The sequence below is a fragment of the Balaenoptera ricei genome, chromosome 7 (genome assembly GCF_028023285.1).
Source record: "Balaenoptera ricei isolate mBalRic1 chromosome 7, mBalRic1.hap2, whole genome shotgun sequence".
NCBI lineage: Eukaryota > Metazoa > Chordata > Mammalia > Artiodactyla > Balaenopteridae > Balaenoptera > Balaenoptera ricei.
In genome coordinates this window covers 58431843-58454008 of record NC_082645.1, presented here as the reverse complement: position 1 = coordinate 58454008, position 22166 = coordinate 58431843, and the positions used below count along the sequence as shown (strand labels likewise).

The 22166-nt window shown below is 35.8% G+C and overlaps 1 protein-coding gene across 5 annotated transcripts in view; it reads right to left on the bottom strand.

The window, feature by feature from the left end:
• Positions 1-319: 319 nt before the first annotated feature.
• Positions 320-22166, bottom strand: part of PPIG (peptidylprolyl isomerase G) — a 41025-nt gene continuing 19178 nt past the window's right edge. For all 5 annotated transcript variants that reach the window (XM_059928058.1, XM_059928059.1, XM_059928056.1 and 2 more), the window contains 5 exons: positions 6199-6412; positions 5244-5405; positions 3762-3849; positions 2134-2270; positions 320-1946 (listed from right to left, as the gene is read on the bottom strand). In XM_059928058.1, coding sequence (XP_059784041.1) covers positions 839-1946; positions 2134-2270; positions 3762-3849; positions 5244-5405; positions 6199-6412 — 1709 coding nt within the window. In that variant the 3' untranslated portion in view covers positions 320-838. The remainder of the gene's footprint in view (positions 1947-2133; positions 2271-3761; positions 3850-5243; positions 5406-6198; positions 6413-22166) is intronic.

Sequence of the window (22166 nt, the reverse complement as noted above, 5' to 3'; positions counted from 1 at the left end):
TAATAATAAAACATTCCCCCAAAGCAACAGTTTCATCTCTTCAGACCAACAGCAACACAGAATTGAGAATTACAACCTGATCTTCAAGGTACAGTTCTTGTCAGATGCTGTGTCACAGCAAGCCAAGCCCAATCAGTACATCAACTGAAAAAAAATACTAAACTATATTTATAGACAGTGAAGTAAAGCAAAACTAAAGAGGAAAAATATTAATATGAAACAAGCTACCAGCAGAACTATAAAGAGTAACATGAAGTGCAATATAAATAACTATGTATTTTAAAGCGCAAATTACTATAAAATCAAAAGTAATGACTTAATATCTCAAGTTATTAGGGTCCCACTTCTGTGTAATTAAAAGCTGCTGCTGCAAGCCTCTGTTATAAATGCAATAGAAAAATCTACACAAGATTTCTTCTACCTAGTGGCTTCTAAGGTTAATCATGAGAAACATAAGCTTTTGTAACAATGTATTCCAACAATCAGTTATGTTTGTTTCCAACTGGCCCATCACACAAATTAGGGTGTAGAATAGCATGTTTGCTACTGGCTGATTGTTGCAACACAAAAATGCATACATGAAATAGTTAAACACAGCACACAGTATTACACCAAAGTGTTTTTCTCATTTCAAGTTTATTAAAACTTTTGCAGTACAAATGATCCAGGTTGCAGATTATCAAAAGATCGACTCAATAAAGTCCACATTGGAAAAAAAAAAAAAAAAGACAAACATAAACCCAAAACAATGAAAAGAAAACAACATAAAGGGGATTCATCAGCAAGTCTCTAAAACTTAAAATTTGAGACAGAATGGAAACAAGTTTATATAACTCACTCATCCACTTTTGTCTTCATCTGTTCCAGGGCTTGATTCATGATCAAATTTTTTATTTTTATCATGTGTGTGGTCATTTTCTTGACCCTTTGATTTTTGGTTTTCTTTTTCCACTGAGGATCTGGTCTTCTCATCCTCCTTATTTTTCAAAGTGGAGAACTTTAATTCATTGTCCTGACTACTTTGTTTCATTTTTGAGAATGGACTTTGATCTCTATCAGCCTTTTTTTCCCTGTTACTATTTGAGCTACTATGATCGCGATTTCTAGAGTACATTCTCTTCTCACCCTCAGAATTCTCTTTTCTGTGTGAACTTTTACTTTCTTGGTTTCTGTATTTTTCTTTGTTTCTGCTTTGACTTTCTTCTCTCTCTGAGCTCCGTGAATCTCTCCTCCTTCTCCTCCTATCTTTACTTCTTGATCTTCCTGGCGTTGCTCTTCTCTCTCGGCTCCGTGACCTTCCTCTTCTCCTGTACTCCTGTTCTCTGTATCTATGATACTCCTTGCTTCTGCTGCGATCTCGGTCATGGCTTCTAGACCGCACTCTTCTGCTCCTGTCCCTACTTCTGCTTCGTTCCCTTGTTCTACTATTGTAACTGTGTTTGCCTTTAGTTACATCGCGTTCTCTACTCCTAGACTGTGCACGTCTGTCCTTGTCCTTACTTTTATTATGATCATGCTCATTGCTTTTGGATTCTAACTGTTTAGACTTCTCTTTACTTCTACTCCTTTCCTGATCTTTTCCTTTAGAATCAGACTTTTCTTTTTCTTTAACATTCTCATGATCCCGTTCTTTACTCCTTGACCTCATCCTCTTTTCTTCATGTCTATTATGCTTTGTATCTCTTTCCTTACTCTTTGATTTCTCTTTGCTCTTACTCCTACTTTTCGATTTGGCCCTTTTCTTTACCTTGTTTTTATATTTATCATCTTTTTCTGAATTTCTTCTGATGTCTCTCTCTTTGCTGTCAGATTTATGGTCTTTAACTTTCTTTTCCTTTTCACTTTTTCTGTTTGGACTCTCAGAAACAGGCCTATGATCAGTTATTTTTTTCTCTTTTACTCTAACTGGGCTTCTTTGATTTTCTTTTATTTCATTTAACTCACTCCTAAAAAATGAAGAAAAAAAGTTTTGGGGAAACTTTATTAGGAAAACAATGGTGTCCATTATTGCTGAAATGATATTCTATTTTCTTTAAGACATTCAGAAACAATTGAAATGGTTTTAACTGAAATAATTTTAAATAGTTAAAAAAAATACTTGTTACTACATTTGAAATAAGAGTTAAATCTTACTTATCCCCTTTGATCCATCTTTCACCACTTGATACCCTCATTCTTTGAGCTCTCTGCATCTCCTGCCTCCAATGTGGAGGAGTCTCACTACGTCTGAAACGATCCCTTGATCTGGATCTAGAAGGAGTTCGATAACGCTTTAAAAAAAGAGGGGAAAAAATTAATATATAAAAATATAAAAGCATTACAACAATTGCTAAAGTGTACATATTTCTAGGTTCAAAAAAATGTCTGATTTTTCCATGCCTTCTAAAATAACTAAATTTCCCAATTTTCAGGTAGGAAATCAATGAGGCATAACGTGGTTTGATTCTTTGCTTTCATTGCTAATGAAATGTGTGTTTATATGTTCTTGTTTTAAATATTTCTTGGGTTTAAGTTCTAAAACAGTAAATATCGATAGCTATATCCCACATCAACAAAAGCTCTTTTGAATCTTCAATCATTTTTAAGAGTGTAAAGAGGTCCGAAGACAAAAAAGTTTGAAAACTGCCATGAGAATAGTTAGGAAGCCATTTATAGTTCAGAGAATATACAATGGTGAATTGAACTAAGATGGTAGGAGTGGAGCTTGAGAGAAGCAGATAGATTTCAGAGTATTTGGGAGGTTGAGGTTGAACTGACAGGATCTGGTGATGGATAAGTTATATAAGGTAGGAAAGAAAGGGGAGAAACAAAATGATTCTTGGGCTTCAGGTTTAAGTACTTGCACAGGTGGCAGTGTCTGTCACTGAGACCAGAAATCTAAAGGAGGGTCAGGCCTGAAGAAGTGTTTATGCTTACCATGGTATATGATGAGTTTAAAGTGCCCATTAGGCACCTAAATGGTCATCAAATAAGCCTTTGGTGCCAGAAAGGCAGATGAAAAACTGACAGTTATCAGCATACAGGTACCCAGTGAAGTTACGAGAGTGATGATATTGCCCAAGAAGCATATGCAGAGTGAGAAGAGTTAGAACCCTGAGGTACTACAATATTTAAAGATCAGGTAGAAGAGCATGAACTAGCATTGGAAATTTAAGATAGACTGGCCAGAGACAGGAAGAAAAGATGATGGAAGCAGAGGGGAAAGAGTATTACAAGGAGGGAGATTAAATAAGACAAAGACTGAAAGGATCCAATGGATTCTGTGACATGGAACTGACCATAAAGCAAGTGCTGTTTTCAGCAGAATGGCAGAAGACAAACTGAAATGGCTGAGGAACGAGTAGGAAGTGAAGAAATAACATACTAAGTATAGCCACGTTGGTTAAAAGTTTTGAAAAAACAAGAAGATATTTAAATTCTGATGAGGAGAGTCCAGTGAAGAGAAAGAGTATGAAATAAAAGAATAGGGTTAATTTTTAACAAGCATAGGGACACAGCAGTCAGGAAGTAACAAAGGGATATAAGAAAGATCTCAGTCTCATTTTATGCCATGTACATGTAAAATCCATTAACATCCCATGGATTTTCAACGTGGAAGAACCAACACAAAGATGTTACTATAAAAAGAGAACATATAATTCAATATCCTTATCTACTCTAAATTTTAACTACTTATGTATAAAACAATACTTAAGAAACACTCCAGGATTATTTAAGATAAATGCAATACTATTAGGACTTCTGGGAAAAGAATCACCTACCCTTGGTCCTCTTCCTTTAATTTTCCTGCCAGACCTAGTAACTAAAAGTCGCCTCTGGTATGAAGCAGGCTGGGAGTTAAGTAGATTACTAGAAGGAAGCAAAGGGAAAATTAAAAAACATTATTTTATAAAAATAAATCTGGAGAACATAGCTTTACTGATCTAAACTAATAAATTTAAAGTCTTACATATATAATCAGTGGTTCTCAACCAGGAATATTATCAATCCTAGTAGGTATCTGGAAAAGTATGGGAGCATTTTTACAACTGTCAATGACTAGAGGGTGCTATTGGTACTGAGTGACAAGTCAGGAATGCTAAAATCTTGTAATGTGTGAAGATGAAGAACTATCCTGTTCCCAAATGCCAACTGTGTCCTGTTGAGAAACACTGTTATATAATCATCACTAAGATGAAGTCAACTTGATAGTGCTAAGGAACTCAGAGTAGGCTATATGCTGTTGAGAGAACAATTTTAAAGCTATCTGATTCTAAAGTATCTTACTATCCTATAAGCAGTTGTTCACTGGTAATAAAACTATAGAGAAATGTAATTAATGTGAATTAAACAGAGACAAGATGGTCTGAATTAGCAAAATGTTTAATATCATGCTTTATACCAGAAAGGGAAACTATTTATTTTCAAATAATAATGAGTTAATATTTAATTAGCACTAACAATATCTGTGTATGTTATATTTGAAAAATGCATTCTAAAGTAGTTCAAATATCTTCTCCTTAATATTTACTTTCTTAGAAACACAATTTCCTATTAACTGAGTAAACTCAATCCAATCCATCAAAATTATCCCAATTCAAGTAACCAAGACTTATTTTTATATGTTTACTATATTATGAAAGTATAGGGGGAATGCTCAGAATTTTATTACTTTTAAATACGTTATTTCCAATTATAAATAAAAGATACCCATCTTTTTTTCTATCTTTGGACATAATTATTAAAATGATTCATAAAGAACTAACAACTTCTAATACTAATAATGTGAACTTATGTAGAAAAATTTTCAAAGTACTTGAATATGCTATCAATTTTCAATACAACAATATTGTAAACCAGGCAAGAAAAACAGCATTTTCCCCCATCAGACAAACTGAAAAATAAAGGTTCTTACTTGCTTAAAAGTTTAATGTATACAAATAACAGAGTAAAACACTTGTTTTAAATGGAATTTGTTTGGAATGACACTTAACATATCTTTTTGCCATTTGCAGTGCTTGTTTTTTTTTTTTAATTAATGTAACTTTTATTCAAAAATCTGTCTGAATTAAGTCAATTTATCTTTTCAGCTATGTGGTTAGCAAAAAGGAGCTTTGCTAACATTATCCTATTAAGAAATTTCAATCTTGGGACAAGGTCACCAATTAAATCTTATCTAAAATAAGCAAATACGGTTTTTTAAAAAAGAAAGGTTCTGTGGTAGAGAGTGTAGGGCAGCTTATAAAGTAAACATATTCACATACCACTCTCTCTCTCTCTCCCTGTTCTTCCTTTCTTTTTCATCAGCTTTAGGAGGACTTTTTCTCATTAGGAATCTATTTTCAGGTACTGGAGGGATTTCTTCTGGACGAACAGTAGACTGGGGTTGTGCTTCAAGATTTTCAGCCTCACTTTCACTAGATGCGCTTTAATAGAAACATACAAAACAAATTCCACTTGGTTATTATGTACCTACCCCAATTTTCCAATTGTTGGTATTTCTTTCCTTTGTAATATGTACAATATATACATCATTCTGTCCCCCATCTCTGACCAAAGATGCAATTACATGGGGAAAATACTCATTCCTCTGACAAACCAACCAGAAACCAAAACCAAATGTTTCTGTTATCACATTCTCAAAAAATATTTTCCAATAAAATGGAACCAAAATATGATACTTCATGTGCAATGCCCTCTGATAAATTTAAAATACTTGAAAATATAGGTAAAGAAACTGCTTTAGAGGCAACAGGCTTATAAAGATGAGTTTTAGTACAACCATAGATTATTTCAGACAAAACAGAAAAGAAAAGAAATATGCTGACATTATCTGCTTTCTACCCTATGCTATCATAGGAGGAAAAAAAAATAAAGAACAAAAAAGCGAGAGACTGCTACAGAAAATAAAGAAAACAATCATTGGTTTCCTATAATTCTCACTAATCTTATATTCCTCCCATAAAATACAAACCTATATAACCAAAAGGTCATTGAGTTCAGACAAAATGAAATGAATGGTTTTGTTGAAAATTAAAATGAATGTACCCAAATTTAATCTATAGACTGTAGAATATCAAAATGGTCTTATACTTCATGCTATGAAACATTTCTCACTATTTTCATGTTCCATATAATTGATCCAAAATCACAATAGATTTATATATAAACAGAAGGGAATTAGAATACAAAGTCAGTACTGTAAAAATAAATTAAGACCTTTTCTTGCTTTTCTTTCGCTTCTTCTTTTCTTTCTTGTGTTTACGAGAATTTTTCCTATGTTTCTTCTTTCTTTTTTTTGATTTCTCTTCAGAAGCACTTTCAGAATCAGAAGAATCAGAAGAGGACTGAGAATCGCTTGAACTATCTGAGTCACTGGAGGATGAGGAGGAGGAGGATGATGATTTATGCCTTTTCTTTTCTTCTTTCCTAGCTTTAATAAAAAGCAAAACGGTTTGGTCAACACTTTTAGACAAACTTTTTAAGTGGAAGTTTAGATTTTTTTGCAGATTCTCAAAGTCCAGTATTTAACACTTAGCTCATCCAGCTATTTGAACTGAGGGGTACAGGAAAGGAGTTAAGACTCAAGATTAGAATCCAGATCTCCAGATTCATGGGTCAGTTACATTTATATCTAAAGAATTCTGGAAAAGTAATAGGTAAATCTGAAACATTAAACTAAGTTAATTTTAGGAATCATATGAATAACATACTTTTTTAAAGGCACAGAAATAACATTCAAGAATCCCAGATTCTAATCTTTTTGTAGTTTTCAACTTTTTCTCTTATTATCAATATTGGAAGTACAACTGTAGGAGAGAAGTAATAGAAAAAATACTATGCATGAATGTGGAAAGATAAGAAACACGATTCTACTGCCATGGGCTTATTCAATGCCTGAGTATTCCTCTAATGATTAAGAAATTTAGCTTCGGTTGAAGAGCAGACTTACAACAGGGGGTAGTGGTATCACTTGCCAATGATTAATAACTATGTTTTGGGGTCTCTACAAAAAGTAATTTCAAATTTAAATTTTATTTTGGGTTAAGGAAGTTTAATTTTAAAAGGGGTCTCAAAACTCAAATGCTTTAAGGATGAGGAAACTAACACAGATAAGTGAGGTTAACCAGGAAATGGAGAAAGATATGACAGACTGGACAGAGCTTCGCCCACCTAACAGTATTCTAATTCAAACCATGGTGGACTTAAAGATGTGAATTCAACAATCTGATTAAAAAATGGGCAGAGGACCTGAATAGACATTTTCCCAAAGAAGACATACAGATGCCAACAGGCACATGAAAAGATGCTCAACATCACTAATCATCAGAGAAATGCAAATCAAAATAATGAGATAGCACCTCACACCTGTCAGAATGGCTATTATCAAAAAACACAACACATAACAAGCATTGGTGAAGATGTGGAGAAAAGGGACCCCTTGTGCACTGTTTGTGGGAATGTAAATTGGTATAGCCAGTATGGGAAGTAGCATGGAGGATCCTCAAAAAGTTAAAATAGCAGTGCCATATGACCCAGCAATTCTATTTCTGGGTATTTATCCAAAGAAAACGAAAACACTAATTCTTTAAGATATATGCAACTCAACCTTCACTGCAGCATTATTTACAATAGCCAAGATATGGGAGCAATCTAAGTGTCCATCGATACGTGAATGGATAAAGAAGATGTAGCTCGCACACACGTGTGTGCACGCGCATGCACACACACACGCAATGGAATATTACTTAGCCATAAAACTTAGTATTATGCTAAGTGAAATAAGTCAGACAGAAAAAGGCAAATACTGTGTGATTTCAATTATATGTGGAATCTAAAGAACAAAACAAATGAACATACATAACAAAACAGAAACAGACTCATAGATACAGTGGAGAAACTAGTGGTTGCCAGAGGAGAAGGTGATTAAGGGGATGGGAAAGTAGGTTTATGGGATTAAGAGGTACAAACTTCCAGTTATAAAATAAGTCATGGGGATGTAGTGTAGAGCACAGGGAATATAGTCAGTAATATTGTAGTATCTCTGTATGGTGACAGAGAGTAACTAGACTTATTATGGTGATCATTTTGTAATGTATAAAAATATCAAATCACTGTTGTATACCTGAAATCAATAGAATATTTTAAGTCCATTATGCCTTAATTAAAACGAAGTAAGTGAATTCAGGCTAAAGCTGGGACAATATTGATATATGGATAACTACAATACAGTGGAACACAAAATATATTAGAATCCATCAGTTCATAATGATATAGGTAAATAAAATATAAAGCATTTATCCTTCTTATCATATATGAACTGTACCACTGGCTAATCAAATAGTAGATGAAGGGAAGATGCTCTTTATCAAAAGTACTCCAAGAATAAATGAATAAGGAATTACAGAGTTAGAATATCACCATTTTACAACTCCTAAGGAGGCACTGCCCACCAATGGCCACTGCAGAGCACAGAAACAACCTGTCCTAAGTGACTCTTGCTCCCATCAAATAGAATTTAAAAAAATCAAAACTACATCTGATCAATTTTCTAGATCTAACCACAAAGTTATATGAAATAGAAGCACAGAAAGAACACATTACGTAACACAGGGATGCAATCTGTAAAGTTCAGTGTGTGCAATAATGGGAAAGAAACACTACAGGACAAATGACCTAGGTTGTTCAACAAATAAATCTCAAGAAACATAAAAAGAAATGGTGGGATAATCTATTAAAAACAAAAAAAATTTACAACACCAACCCAAATGTTTGAACCTGATTTGGATTCAAATTCAAACATCAAAAAATAAACATTAACTAAACAATTAGAAATTTGAACACTGTAAGGATTTCTGACATTTAGGAACGTATGTGTGTATATGTCTGCATATGATTATGGTATGGTTATTTTTTTCAGAAGAGTCACCTTTAGAGACAGTGAAATATTTATCAATAAAATGTTATGCTTAGAATTTGCTTCAAACAGGAAATGGAGAACTGTCTAAGGATAGGTAACATGAGATTAGCCATAAATTAATTGGTAAAGATGGGTAATGAACATGGGTGATCTGTTATACAACTTCAATCACTTTTGTATATGTTAGTATTTTCCATAATTTAAAAAAAATCAAAGAGGACAAAGAAAATATCTCTGGACTGACTGTTGGCTGTCTGTTTACAGACCTTAATTGAAAGGGTTAACAGCTGGTTTGCAACCTTTCTGTTAGCTTCAGAACACCTGAGGATTTGGCACTTGGTTGGCACTTGACCAAATTATTCTTGAAACTTATTTATTTATTTATGGCTGCATTGGGGCCTTCTCTAGTTGTGGTGAGTGGGGGCTAACTCTTCACTGTGGTGCACAGGCTTCTCATTGTGGTGGCTTCTCTTGTTGCGGAGCACAGGCTCTAGGCGTGCAGGCTTCAGCAGTTGTGGCACACGGGCTCAGTAGCTGTGGCGCACGGGCTTAGTTCTAAGCTCCACAGTGTGTGGAATCTTCCCGGACCAGGGATTGAAACAGTGTCCCTCCCCTGCATTGGCAGGAGGATTCTTAACCACTGCACCACCAGGGAAGTCCCTCTTGAAACTCTTAACTCAGAATTTATAGGAGTGTACTGAGTTACAGAGATTAATGAGAATCTGGCTGGAGTTACTGTGTACTTGCCCAAGGGTCTGTGGTTCACTGTTAAGATTGTTTCTCTAATACCGATGAGATGCTGCTGCACTGGAGAATGGGAACAAGGTATAAAAGCTGAAGGAACTCCAGAGGTAATAGTTTCAATGAACTTATTAGGTAGTCTTCCTCACCCAGTCATGCTCCTCAGGACCATGAACCTATTAAGCTGAGATGCCTGGGATATATGCAAGCTCTACCTAGAACTCATGAGTTCTCTACTATGATGCTGCTGTTCAAGCTGTGCTGTTTCCCATCCTGTATCCTTGTTTAATGATAAATAAGCTTAGTGCTGAGTGAAGCCTATCTTGTCTCATGAGTCCAATTGTTAATCTGATCCCAAGACCACTGTTGATGGTGAGGCAGTATGGGAATGCAAACTGAAAAACCTACTTGCATACACTAAAAACCTGAGGGGTGGAGCGGGGGGTGAGAATCAAACTTAAAGAAACCTAAGGAAGAAAATAAATTCAAAATGAATATGAGTAACTCTAAATACAAATATCTGAGGCCATATAATATGGAGACAAAAAAAATATTCCATATAAGCACAGAATACAGCTGTTAAAATTACTTGACAAAACATAGTAATGCTCTTCCCCATGATTAACAAAGCTTTATTCACCAGCTCCAATTTATATTTATTTTGCATTGTGATTCTTTCCTGAGAAATACACTGCAGTTGGTTTCGTTAAAAGGCAAGCCCGAGAAGCAAGAAGAACTACAGAGTCCTGCAGCCTGTGGAACGAAAACCACATTCACAGAAAGACAGACAAAATGAAAAGGCAGAGGACTATGTACCAGATGAAGGAACAAGATAAAACCCCAGAAAAACAACTAAATGGAGATAGACAAACTTCCAGGAAATGAATTCAGAATAATGATAGTGAAGATGATCTGGGACCTCGGAAAAAGAATGGAGGCAAAGATTGAGAAGATGCAAGAAATGTTTAACAAAGACCTAGAAGAATTAAAGAACAAACAAACAGAGATGAACAATACAATAACTGAAATGAAAAATACACTAGAAAGAATCAATAGCAGAATAACGGAGGCAGAAGAACGGATAAGTGACCTAGAAGACAGAATGGTGGAATTCACTGCCACAGAACAGAATAAAGAAAAAAGAATGAAAAAGAAATGAAGACAGCCTAAGAGACCTCTGGGACACCATTAAACACACCAACATTCACATTATAGGGGTCCCAGAAGGAGAAGAGAGAGAAATAACCCAAGAAAATATGTGAAGAGATTACAGTCGAAAACTTTCCTAACATGGGAAAGGAAATAGCCACCCAAGTCCAGGAAGCGCAGCGAGTCCCATACAGAATAAACCCAAGGAGAAACACGCTGAGACACATGGTAATCAAATTGGCAAAAATTAAAGACAAAGAAAAATTATTGAAAGCAGAAAGGGAAAAACGACAAATAACATACAAGGGAACTCCAATAAGGTTAAGAGCTGATTTCTCAGCAGAAACTCTACAAGCCAGAAGGGAGTGGCATGATATACTTAAAGTGATGAAAGGGAAGAACCTACAACCAAGATTACTCTACCCAGAAAGGATCTCATTCAGATTCAATGGATAAATCAAAAGCTTTACAGACAAGCAAAAGCTAAGAGAATTCAGTACCACCAAACCAGTTCTACAACAAATGCTAAAGGAACTTCTCTAAGTGGGAAACACAAGAGAAGAAAAGGATCTACAAAAACAAACCCAAAACAATTAAGAAAATGGTCACAGGAACATACATATCGATAATTACCTTAAACGTGAATGGATTAAATGCTCCAACCAAAAGACACAGGCTTGCTGAATGGATACAAAAACAAGAGCCATATAAATGCTGTCTACAAGAGACCCACTTCAGACCTAAGGACACATACAGACTGAAAGTGAGGGGATGGAAAAAGATATTCCATGCAAATGGAAATCAAAAGAAAGCTGGAGTAGCAATTCTCATATCAGACAAAATAGACTTTAAAATAAAGACTATTACAAGAGACAAAGAAGGACACTATATAATGATCAAGGGATCGATCCAAGAAGAAGATATAACAATTATAAATATATATGCACCCAACATAGGAGCACCTCAATATATAAGGCAACTGCTAACAGCTGTAAAAGAGAACGTCGACAGTAACACAATAATAGTGGGGGACTTTTAACACCTCACTTACACCAATGGACAGATCATCCAAACAGAAAATTAATAAGGAAACACAATAGACCAGATAGATTTAATTGATATTTATAGGCCATTCCATCAAAAACAGCAGATTACACTTTCTTCTCAAGTGCGCATGAAACATTCTCCAGGATAGATCACATCTTGGGTCACAAATCAAGCCTCAGTAAATTTAAGAAAACAAATCATATCAAGCATCTTTTCTGACCACAACACTATGAGATTAGAAATGAATTACAGGGGAAAAAAAGTAAAAAACACAAACACATGGAGGCTAAACACTACATTACTAAATAACCAAGAGATCACTGAAGAAATCAAAGAGGAAATCAAAAAATACCTAGAGACAAATGACAACAAAAACACGACGATCCAAAACCTATGGGATGCAGCAAAAGCAGTTCTAAGAGGGAAGTTTATAGCTATACAAGCCTACCTCAATAAACAAGAAAAATCTCAAATAAATAATCTAACCTTACACCTAAAGGAACTAGAGAAAGAAGAACAAACAAAACCCAAAGTTAGCAGAAGGAAAGGAATCATAAAGATCAGAGCAGAAATAAATTAAATAGAAACAAAGAAAACAATAGCAAAGATCAATAAAACTTAAAGCTGGTTCTTTGAGAAGATAAACAAAATTGATAAACCATTAGCCAGACTCATCAAGAAACAGGAGAGGACTGAAATCAATAAAACTAGAAATGAAAGAGGAGAAGTTACAACAGACACCGCAGAAATACAAAGCATCCTAAGAGACTACTACAAGCAACTCTATGCCAATAAAATGGACAACCTGGAAGAAATGGACAAATTCTTAGAAAGGTATAACCTTCCAAGACTGAATCAGGAAGAAACAGAAAATATGAACAGACCAATCACAAGTAATGAAATTGAAACTGTGATTAAAAATCTTCCAACAAACAAAAGTCCGGGACCAGATGGCTTCACAGGTGAATTCTATCAAACATTTAGAGAAGAGCTAACACCCACCCTTCTCAAACTCTTCCAAAAAATTGCAGAGGAAGGAACACTCGCAAACTCATTCTATGAGGCCACCATCACCCTGATACCAAAACCAGACAAAGATAGCACAAAAAAAGAAAATTACAAACCAATATCACTAATGAATATAGATGCAAAAATCCTCAACAAAATCCTAGCAAACAGAATCCAACAGCACATTAAAAGGATAATACACCATGATCAAGTGGGATTTATCCCAGGGATGCAAAGATTCTTCAGTATACGCAAATCAATCAATGTGATACACCATATTAACAAACTGAAGAATAAAAACCATATGATCATCTCAATAGATGCAGAAAAAGCTTCTGACAAAATTCAACACCCATTTATAATAAAAACACTCCAGAAGGTGGGCATACAGGGAAACTACCTCAAAATAATAAAGGCCATATATGACAAACTCACAGCAAACATCATTCTCAATGGTGAAAAACTGAAAGCATTTCCTCTAAGATCAGGAACAAGACAAGGATGTCCACTCTCACCACTATTATTCAACACAGTTTTGGAGGTCCAAGCCTCGGCAATCAGAGAAGAAAAAGAAATAAAAGGAATACAAATTGGAAAACAAGAAGTAAAACTGTCACTGTTTGCAGATGACATGATACTATACATACAGAATCCTAAAAATGCCACCAGAAAACTACTAGAGCTAATCAATGAATTTGGTAAAGCTGCAGGATACAAAATTAATGCACAGAAATCTCTTTCATTCCTATACACTAATGATGAAAAATCTAAAAGAGAAATTAAGGAAACACTCCCATTTACCATTGCAACAAAAAGAATAAAATACCTAGGAATAAACCTACCTAGGGAGACAAAAGACCTGTATGCAGAAAACTATAAGACACTGATGAAAGAAATTAGAGATGATACCAACAGATGGAGAGATAGTCCATGTTCTTGGATTGGAAGAATCAATATTGTTAAAATAACTATACTACCCAAAGCAATCTACAGATTCAATGCAATCCCTATCAAATTACCAATGGCATTTTTTACGGAAATAGAACAAAAAATCTTAAAATTTGTACGGAGACACAAAAGACCCCGAATAGCCAAAGCAGTCTTGAGGGAAAAAAACAGAGCTGGAGGAATCAGACTCCCTGACTTCAGACTATACTACAAAGCTACAGTAATCAAGACAATATGGTACTGGCACAAAAACAGAAACATAGATCAATGGAACAAGATAGAAAGCCCAGAGATAAACCCACGCACCTATGGTCAACTAATCTATGACAAAGGAGGTAAGGGTATACAATGAAGAAAAGACAGTCTCTTCAGTAAGTGGTGCTGGGAAAACTGGACAACTACATGTAAAAGAATGAAATTAGAACACTCCCTAACACCATACACAAAAATAAACTCAAAATGGATTAGACACCTCAATATAAGACGAGACACTGTAAAACTCTTAGAGGAAAACATAGGAAGAACACTCTGACATAAATCACAGCAAGATCTTTTTTGATCCACCTCCTAGAGTAATGGACATAAAACCAAAAGTAAACAAATGGGACCTAATGAAACTTAAAAGCTTTTGTACAGCAAAGGAAACCATAAACAAGACGAAAAGACAACCCTCAGAATGGGAGAAAATATTTGCAAACGAATCAACGGACAAAGGATTAATCTCTAAAATTTACAAGCAGCTCATGCAGCTCAGTATTAAAAAGCAAACAACCCAATCCAAAAATGGGCAGAAGACCTAAATAGACATTTCTCCAAAGAAGACATACAGATGGCCAAGAAGCACATGAAAAGATGCTCAACATCACTAATTATTAGAGAAATGCAACCCAAAACTACAATGAGGTATCACCTCACACCAGTTAGAATGGGCTTCATCAGAAAATCTACAAACAACAAATGCTGGAGAGGGTGTGGAGAAAAGGGAACCCTCTTGCACTGTTGGTGGGAATGTAAATTGATACAGCCACTATGGAGAACAGTAAGGAGGTTCCTTAAAAAACTAAAAATAGAAGTACCATATGATCCAGCAAGACCACTACTGGGCATATACTCAGAGAAAACTACAATTCAAAAAGACACATGCACCCAAATGTTCATTGCAGCACTATTTACAATAGCCAGGTCATGGAAGCAACCTAAATGCCCATCGACAGACGAATGGATAAAGAAGCTGTGGTACATATATACAATGGAATATTACTCAGCCATAAAAAGGAATGAAATTGGGTCATTTGTGGAGATGTGGATGGATCTAGAGACTGTCATACAGAGTGAAGTAAGTCAGAAAGAGAAAAACAAATACCGTATATTAACGCATATATGTGGAACCTAGAAAAATGGTACAGATGAACCGGTTTGCAGGGCAGAAATTGAGACACAGATGTAGAGAACAAACGTATGGACACCAAGGCGGGAAAGCCGTGGGGTGGTGGTGGTGATGGTGTGATGAATTGGGCGATTGGGATTGACATGTATACACTGATGTGTATAAAACTGATGACTAATAAGAACCTGCTGTTTAAAAATAAATAAATAAATAAGATACAAGGATATATTGTACAACACAGGAAAAAAGAAAAAGAGAGACCCACTTCAGACCCAGGGCCACATACAGACTGAAAGTGAGGGGATGGAAAAAGATATTCCATGCAAATGGAAATCAAAAGAAAGCTGGAGTAGCAATACTCATATCAGATAAAATAGAGTTTAAAATAAAGAATGTTACAAGAGACAAGGAAGGACACTACATAATGATCAAGGGATCAATCCAAGAAGAAGATAGAACAATTATAAATATATATGCACCCAACATAGGAGCACCTCAATATATAAGGCAACTGCTAACAGCTGTAAAAAAGGAAGTCGACAGTAACACATTAATAGTGGGGGACTTTTAACACCTCACTTACACCAATGGACAGATCATCCAAACAGAAAATTAATAAGGAAACACAAGCTTTAAATGACACAACAGACCAGATAGATTTAATTGATATTTATAAGACATTCCATCTGAAAACAGATTACACGTTCTTCTCAAGTGTACACAGAACATTCTCCAGGACAGATCACATCTTGGGTCACAAATCAAGCCTCAGTAAATTTAAGAAAACTGAAATCATATCAAGCATCTTTTCCAACCACAACTCTATGAGATTAGAAATAAATTACAGGGAAAAAAATGTAAAAAACACAAACATGTGGAGGCTAAACAATGTGTTACTAAATAACCAAGAGATCACTTAAGAAATCAAAGTGGAAATCAAAAAATAGCTAGAGACAAATGACAACGAGAACACGATGATCCAAAGTCTATGGGATGCAGCAAAAGCAGTTCTAAGAGGGAAGTTCATAGCAATACAATCCTACCTCAAGAAACAAGAAAAATCTCAATCTAAGCTTACCAAAAAAAAAAAAAAAAAAGCAAGCCCATTCTCCCCACCAAATGCATTAAATATATTTCAAATAATCAATATTTAGTTTTCACTTCACTTTTCACATAAGCATTTGAGTGAAGCAAAATATCACAATATAGAAGACCATAAAAAAGATTTATAACTATTTTTAGGGTAATATAATCTGCCCAAGTATTAGATGATATGAACTATAAAAGGAAAATAAACTGTGTTTTTAGGGAGGATGCCTTGGAATAGAACCTAGAAAGCTCTAAGGTTGAAAGGTTCCCTCTTTTCATGTTTCTCAACATTATTTTTGAGTGAAATTTAATTTACGGCCCCTTTTCCTATGAATCTGCTCTGAAAAAATGATAATATGATTGAGAAAGAGCAGCTAAAGAACAGAAGAGTAAGAAGAAAAAAAATAGAGACATGACAATATCAATATTAGTTCTAACAGAATGTAGTTTGAGTTTCAAAATTTGTGTTAACCTAAATTTAAAAATATGATTTAGGCACATCGTGAATCTGCATGAAATTTTATCCTGCTCAGATCAACAAGTATGTTTAACTGAATAGTACATAGATATATATTTAACATGATGCCAGGACATGGAGAGAAAGAATTGTAGAGTATAAATGGGGAAGTTCCATAGCAAACTTCTGCCCTCAGAGAGTTTACTGTCTATTTGGAAAATAAGACCAACAAGCGTGAATTTAATAGCAAACAGCATCTGAAAACATACATTGAGTTGTAATAAATTTTCTAGAAACTCTGACTATAAATTATATAAGGATTTGTTAATCAATATGGTCAATAAGGACAAGAGTAAAGCAGAAAGGGTTTGGAGAAGCACAGTCAGTTCTGTTAGACAGCATATGCATTTCTTTTTCTTTAAAAAATTTTTTGGCCCTGCTGCGTGGCATGTGGGATCTTAGTTCCCCGACCAGGGATCGAACCCACGCCCCCTGCAATGGAAGTGCGAGTCTTAACCACTGGACCGCCAGGGAAGTCCCCTAACATATGCATTTCTATAAATCACTGTGCCATGGAAAACTGTACAACAAAAACTACATGGCTTATAGGAAAAATGGGGTTAGGGGCACAAAACTCAAAAACTTCATCAGTGACACATTAAAAAAAAAAGATAGGAAACTAATAAAAATAGCAACAGAGCTTTCACACGTTAAATAGTTAAGAAATACATAAATACGACAATAAATATGGCAGTTTGAGAAAATCATGGGTTTGCTTGTGAAGTGAATGTCAGTAAGGCTACAGCTTGTGAGTTACTGTAAAGTTAGTGGAAGGGGGGGTGATATGAAATCAGATGAAATTAGATGGAAAGTACAAACTGTACTTAGGCGTGGCTCATGACACAAGTGACGAACTGAGGTAGCTTAGTAGATGTGTGAGGTGTGCATATGTGTAAATGTTTTTTTTTGGCCATGTCGTACGGCTTGAAGGATCTCAGTTCCCCGACCAGGGAATGAATCCGGGCCATGGGGCAGTGAAAGCGCCAAATCCTAACCACCAGGCCACTAGGGAACTCCCCTGTGTATGTGTAATTTTTGTGTATTCCTGTAAAGCTGTTCAACTGCATATGGTTTTCTGCACTCAGCATTTATTGTAGACAAGAGCACGCAGACGCAAAGGTGAAACTGATGTTACGTTCAAATTATCTTCTAATGTATCAACTGAATGGAATAAATGCATGTTTTCAAAACAAGCAGTATAGCAGAACTGACTATGTTAGGATTTGAAATAGGGGCAGGAAAAAGTAGTGTGGAGTAGTATCTGTAGAGTGCCTACAAACCGCTAGTAAGCACTGAACAAACTCCTTTATAGGTGTAATTTAAGGATGAGTAGATTCTGGATATAAAAGGGAAGATTTTACAACACTTTAAAAGTATGAAGAAAGGAATGGAGAAATTGTGAAGATGGAATAGATTCATCTCTTCCTATCCTCCTGCTAAGTGTAAGTAGAAATCCTAGACATAATACAAAAAGAAACAAACATAAGACTCTGAAAGGTAGAAAGAAGGCAGAGTGGCCAGGGATCTCTGGATTTGAAGGTGACATGGTGATTTTCAATCTGTCTCCCATATACCCTAGACATCACGCTGGAGAAGCCTGCAACTCAGAAATGCCAATGGACACAGGTTTTTAAAAGCCCCAAGAAAGGCCTGCTCTCTCCAGACAGAGAACTAGAAAAAAGATGGTTTCGCAGGACAAAAAATTTGTCACCAATACCTGCTTTACTCTAAGCAAATACTAAGGGGGAAAATTAAAAAAAAAAGGTTCACCAACTCCCTCTTGGCTCTATCAGCAGAGACAAAGTAGAGAATTTGGATTTCCAGTACCCTCCCCTTCAAGCAGTGTTCCCCTTCCCTTGCCAAAGTGATGTCAGTAGAGACAAAGTGGGAAGCCTGGGCTTCAGCTCCCCTCACTGCACCAGCAGGTGGCACAGATTTCAGAGAAGGAAGCTAGAGAAAAAGATTCTTTAAATTTATATATGAAGTCCTGGGAGGAGACCCCCAAGTTAAACTGACCAGAACTAATATGGCAAAAGGTTTGAGAATTAAACTACAGTGTTGAATAGCATCCAGTTTTTCAGTAGCATACAAATGAAACCAGAATAGTACTGCAAGGGCTCTGGAAACTGAATTATCTTTGAAACCACAATCTACAAAAGGAGGCCAGGACCTACATGCTAAACCTATATAAGGTGACTGCCTGCTAAAAACAGAAAACATAAACAGAATCCAGAGTCTCATAATGTACAATACCCCAAATTTCCAGGACAAAATTAAAAAAAAAAAAATCACTAATAATTTCAAGAACCAGGAAAATCACAATTTAAGTAAGAAAAAACAATCAAAAGATGCCAACACCCAGAAGACTCACATGTTGGAATTAACAAGGATTTTTAAAAAGCCATCTTAAAAATGCTTCCACAAGCAATTGTTAATGTTCTTTAAACAAATGAAAAAAAGTTAAAAAATCTCAGGAGAAAAGAAGATATAAAGTATCAAAAGGAATTTTAGAACTGAAAAATACAATGATACAATAACTGAAATAAAATGTGCTCAATATCAGAGTGGGGATGACAAGGAAACTGTTAGCGAACCAGAGACAGACCAATAGAAATTACCCAACCAGAACATCAGAGAAAGTAAAAAGAACAAACAAAAAATGAACAGAGCTTCAGAGACCTGTAGAACAATAAACAAAAGATCTAACATTTGTGTTATCGGAATCCCAGGAGAAAAATCTGAAATTAAAAAAAATTTAAAAATAATAATGGCAGAAAATTCCCTCATTACCTACGGGGAACAACGATTTGAATGACAACAGACTTCTCACTTGAAACCACAGAGGCCAGAAGGAAGTGGCCTAACACTTTTTTATGTGTTGAAAGAACTGCCAACCCAGAATTCTACATCTAGTGAAAATACCCATCATGAAAGAAAGGGAAATAAAGACATTTCAGAAAACTAAGATAGTTACCAGCAGACTTACCCTTAAAAAAATGGTTAATTTCTCCAAACAAAAGGAAATACAAGGAGGCTTGGAGTTGAGTAAAAATATGAGGCAAAGCAATTAACAATCAACTCATATAAAAACAAATATAAATGGCTCCTAAGGAGATGATAACATCAAATACCTTAGAGAAATGCTTATTTAAACCAGCTTTAAAAACAACAACAAGGGGGCTTCCCTGGTGGCGCAGTGGTTGAGAATCTGCCTGCCAATGCAGGGGACACGGGTTCGAGCCCTGGTCTGGGAAGATCCCACATGCCGCAGAGCAACTGGGCCCGTGAGCCACAACTACTGAGCCTGCGCGTCTGGAGCCTGTGCTCCGCAACAAGAGAGGCCGCGATAGTGAGAGGCCCATGCACCGCGATGAAGTGGCCCCCGCTTGCCGCAACTAGAGAAAGCCCTCGCACAGAAACGAAGACCCAACACAGCCAAAAATAAATAAATAAAATTAAAAACAAACAAACAAACAACAACAACAACCAACCCTATAATTAGGCTGGCAAAGATTAAAGAGTTTGATATTATGTGGCTCTGCAAAGGGCATAGGGAAATTAACTTTCTTATATTCTAGTGGCAGTGCCTACCAACATTACAAATGCAGACCCCTATAATCTGTTAATTCTATTTCTAGGAATTTATCTTATATTATCAACATTCACATACATGTAAAATGATACAGAAAATTTGAGAAGGGGAACTGATGGGCAGAAATGGGAAAAAGACTTTTCACTGACTATCCTTTTATGCTTTCTAAATTTTGAACAAAATCAATGTATTAAATTTTAAAACTGAAGAAATTTTAAAACTCCCAATCTGACAACAATTGTTGTCACCCCGTTCTCCAAAAAACCCTACTTCCTGCCTAACCACTTAAAATCTATTTCAAAGTATCACTTATAAGCATATAACCATCCTTAAGATAAAAGAGCAACATTTTTTAACTCTTGGGCCACTTCTGGTTGGTTTATTTTAGATTATTTAGATTATGCAGTTTGCTTATCAATCACTGTGTAAAAGAAATTCCCAACCCTGTTCACTGACCTTTGCTGGGAGGGGAGGTAGGATGTGGTGTAATACTACTGGGTATTGACTTTACTAGTATGTTGTTAAGGTGAAAAAACAAACTTCCAGAACATTTTACTTGTAAAAGCATATGGTAAGAAAATGCTGCTTTACTAGTTTTTTGAGAAGTATAAATTTTATACCAATGAATTTCACGTGAAACCTTTAAATTGAAGGAAATTTCAAGGCCATCAGCAAAATAAGGTTTGAAATAGAGAAGAGAACTATACCTCAAATGAACCCCTTTTCATTTCAAAAATACTGGGTCTCCCCTCTAAACAGTTTCGAAGTTTAACATCCCACTATTCTCCATTAAAAGTGCTATCATCATGGCTCTTAATTCCAGGATAAAGACACTGAAATGGGATCCTGTCACCATACAAATGAGTGTCTGATCTTTTCTACTGTCTCCTGAGTACAAGATTCACCAGCTGCTTCCTCTATTGTGCTCTTCTTTCTGTACTGCCAGGTAATCTGTTTTCTACCACATATATGCAAGATTTCTGCTCATATAACTATTTATTTATCGCCATGCTGCCGTAACTCAGCACTTGTGTTTCTATGTACTCTGTAATATATCATCAGCCCCAACTCATGCTGCATGGCAAAGGTGGACAGACCTCTCTTTAACAACTGCAGGGAACTCTGAAGAGACCAGCATGATCTGAGATCATGGTAACTCTTGAAAAGCCAGGAAGTACCTTCATCAGGGTAGTGGTCTGTGTTCTATCCTACACTTTGCCCCTTGAGCCTCTACTGGGATGCAGTTTTGATTAGCCTCCTGTGTTCCTCCTCTGCATCTGTTGGAAGGATCTTCCCCTTGACTCTGAACCTTCTCAGGCACATTCAAATAGCCACAAAAAGTAGAATTTCCAATCTCACAACAGCAAAGGGAAGGCTCAGGATGATTGCCCAGACTCACCAAGACCACTTACAGGTGGGCCCAGACAATCAGATCTCTTCAGAAGTCTTTTTGTTTTCTTTCAGGAAGTTAGAAAAAGAAAAAAAAAAGATTCGGTATTTATTTCTTTTTAAAGTGGGGTGTGTATGTCTCAAGCAAGGTTTTAAATATGATAATGATGATGAACACCGCTGTGTTACACAAAGCTTTTTGACTATGTCCAATTTAAGACTGTAAGATGGCCATCAAACTTATAAACTGGAAGGAAGACACAGCTCTGCCTAAAAAAAAAAAATTTTATTGATGCATGACAAAATCCATTCTGACCAATGTTCTGAATGGTAATTGAAGGACTGTAGAGTAACAGGTGCCAAACTGTGTGACCTCAAACATAAAGATCTTTTCCTCTTT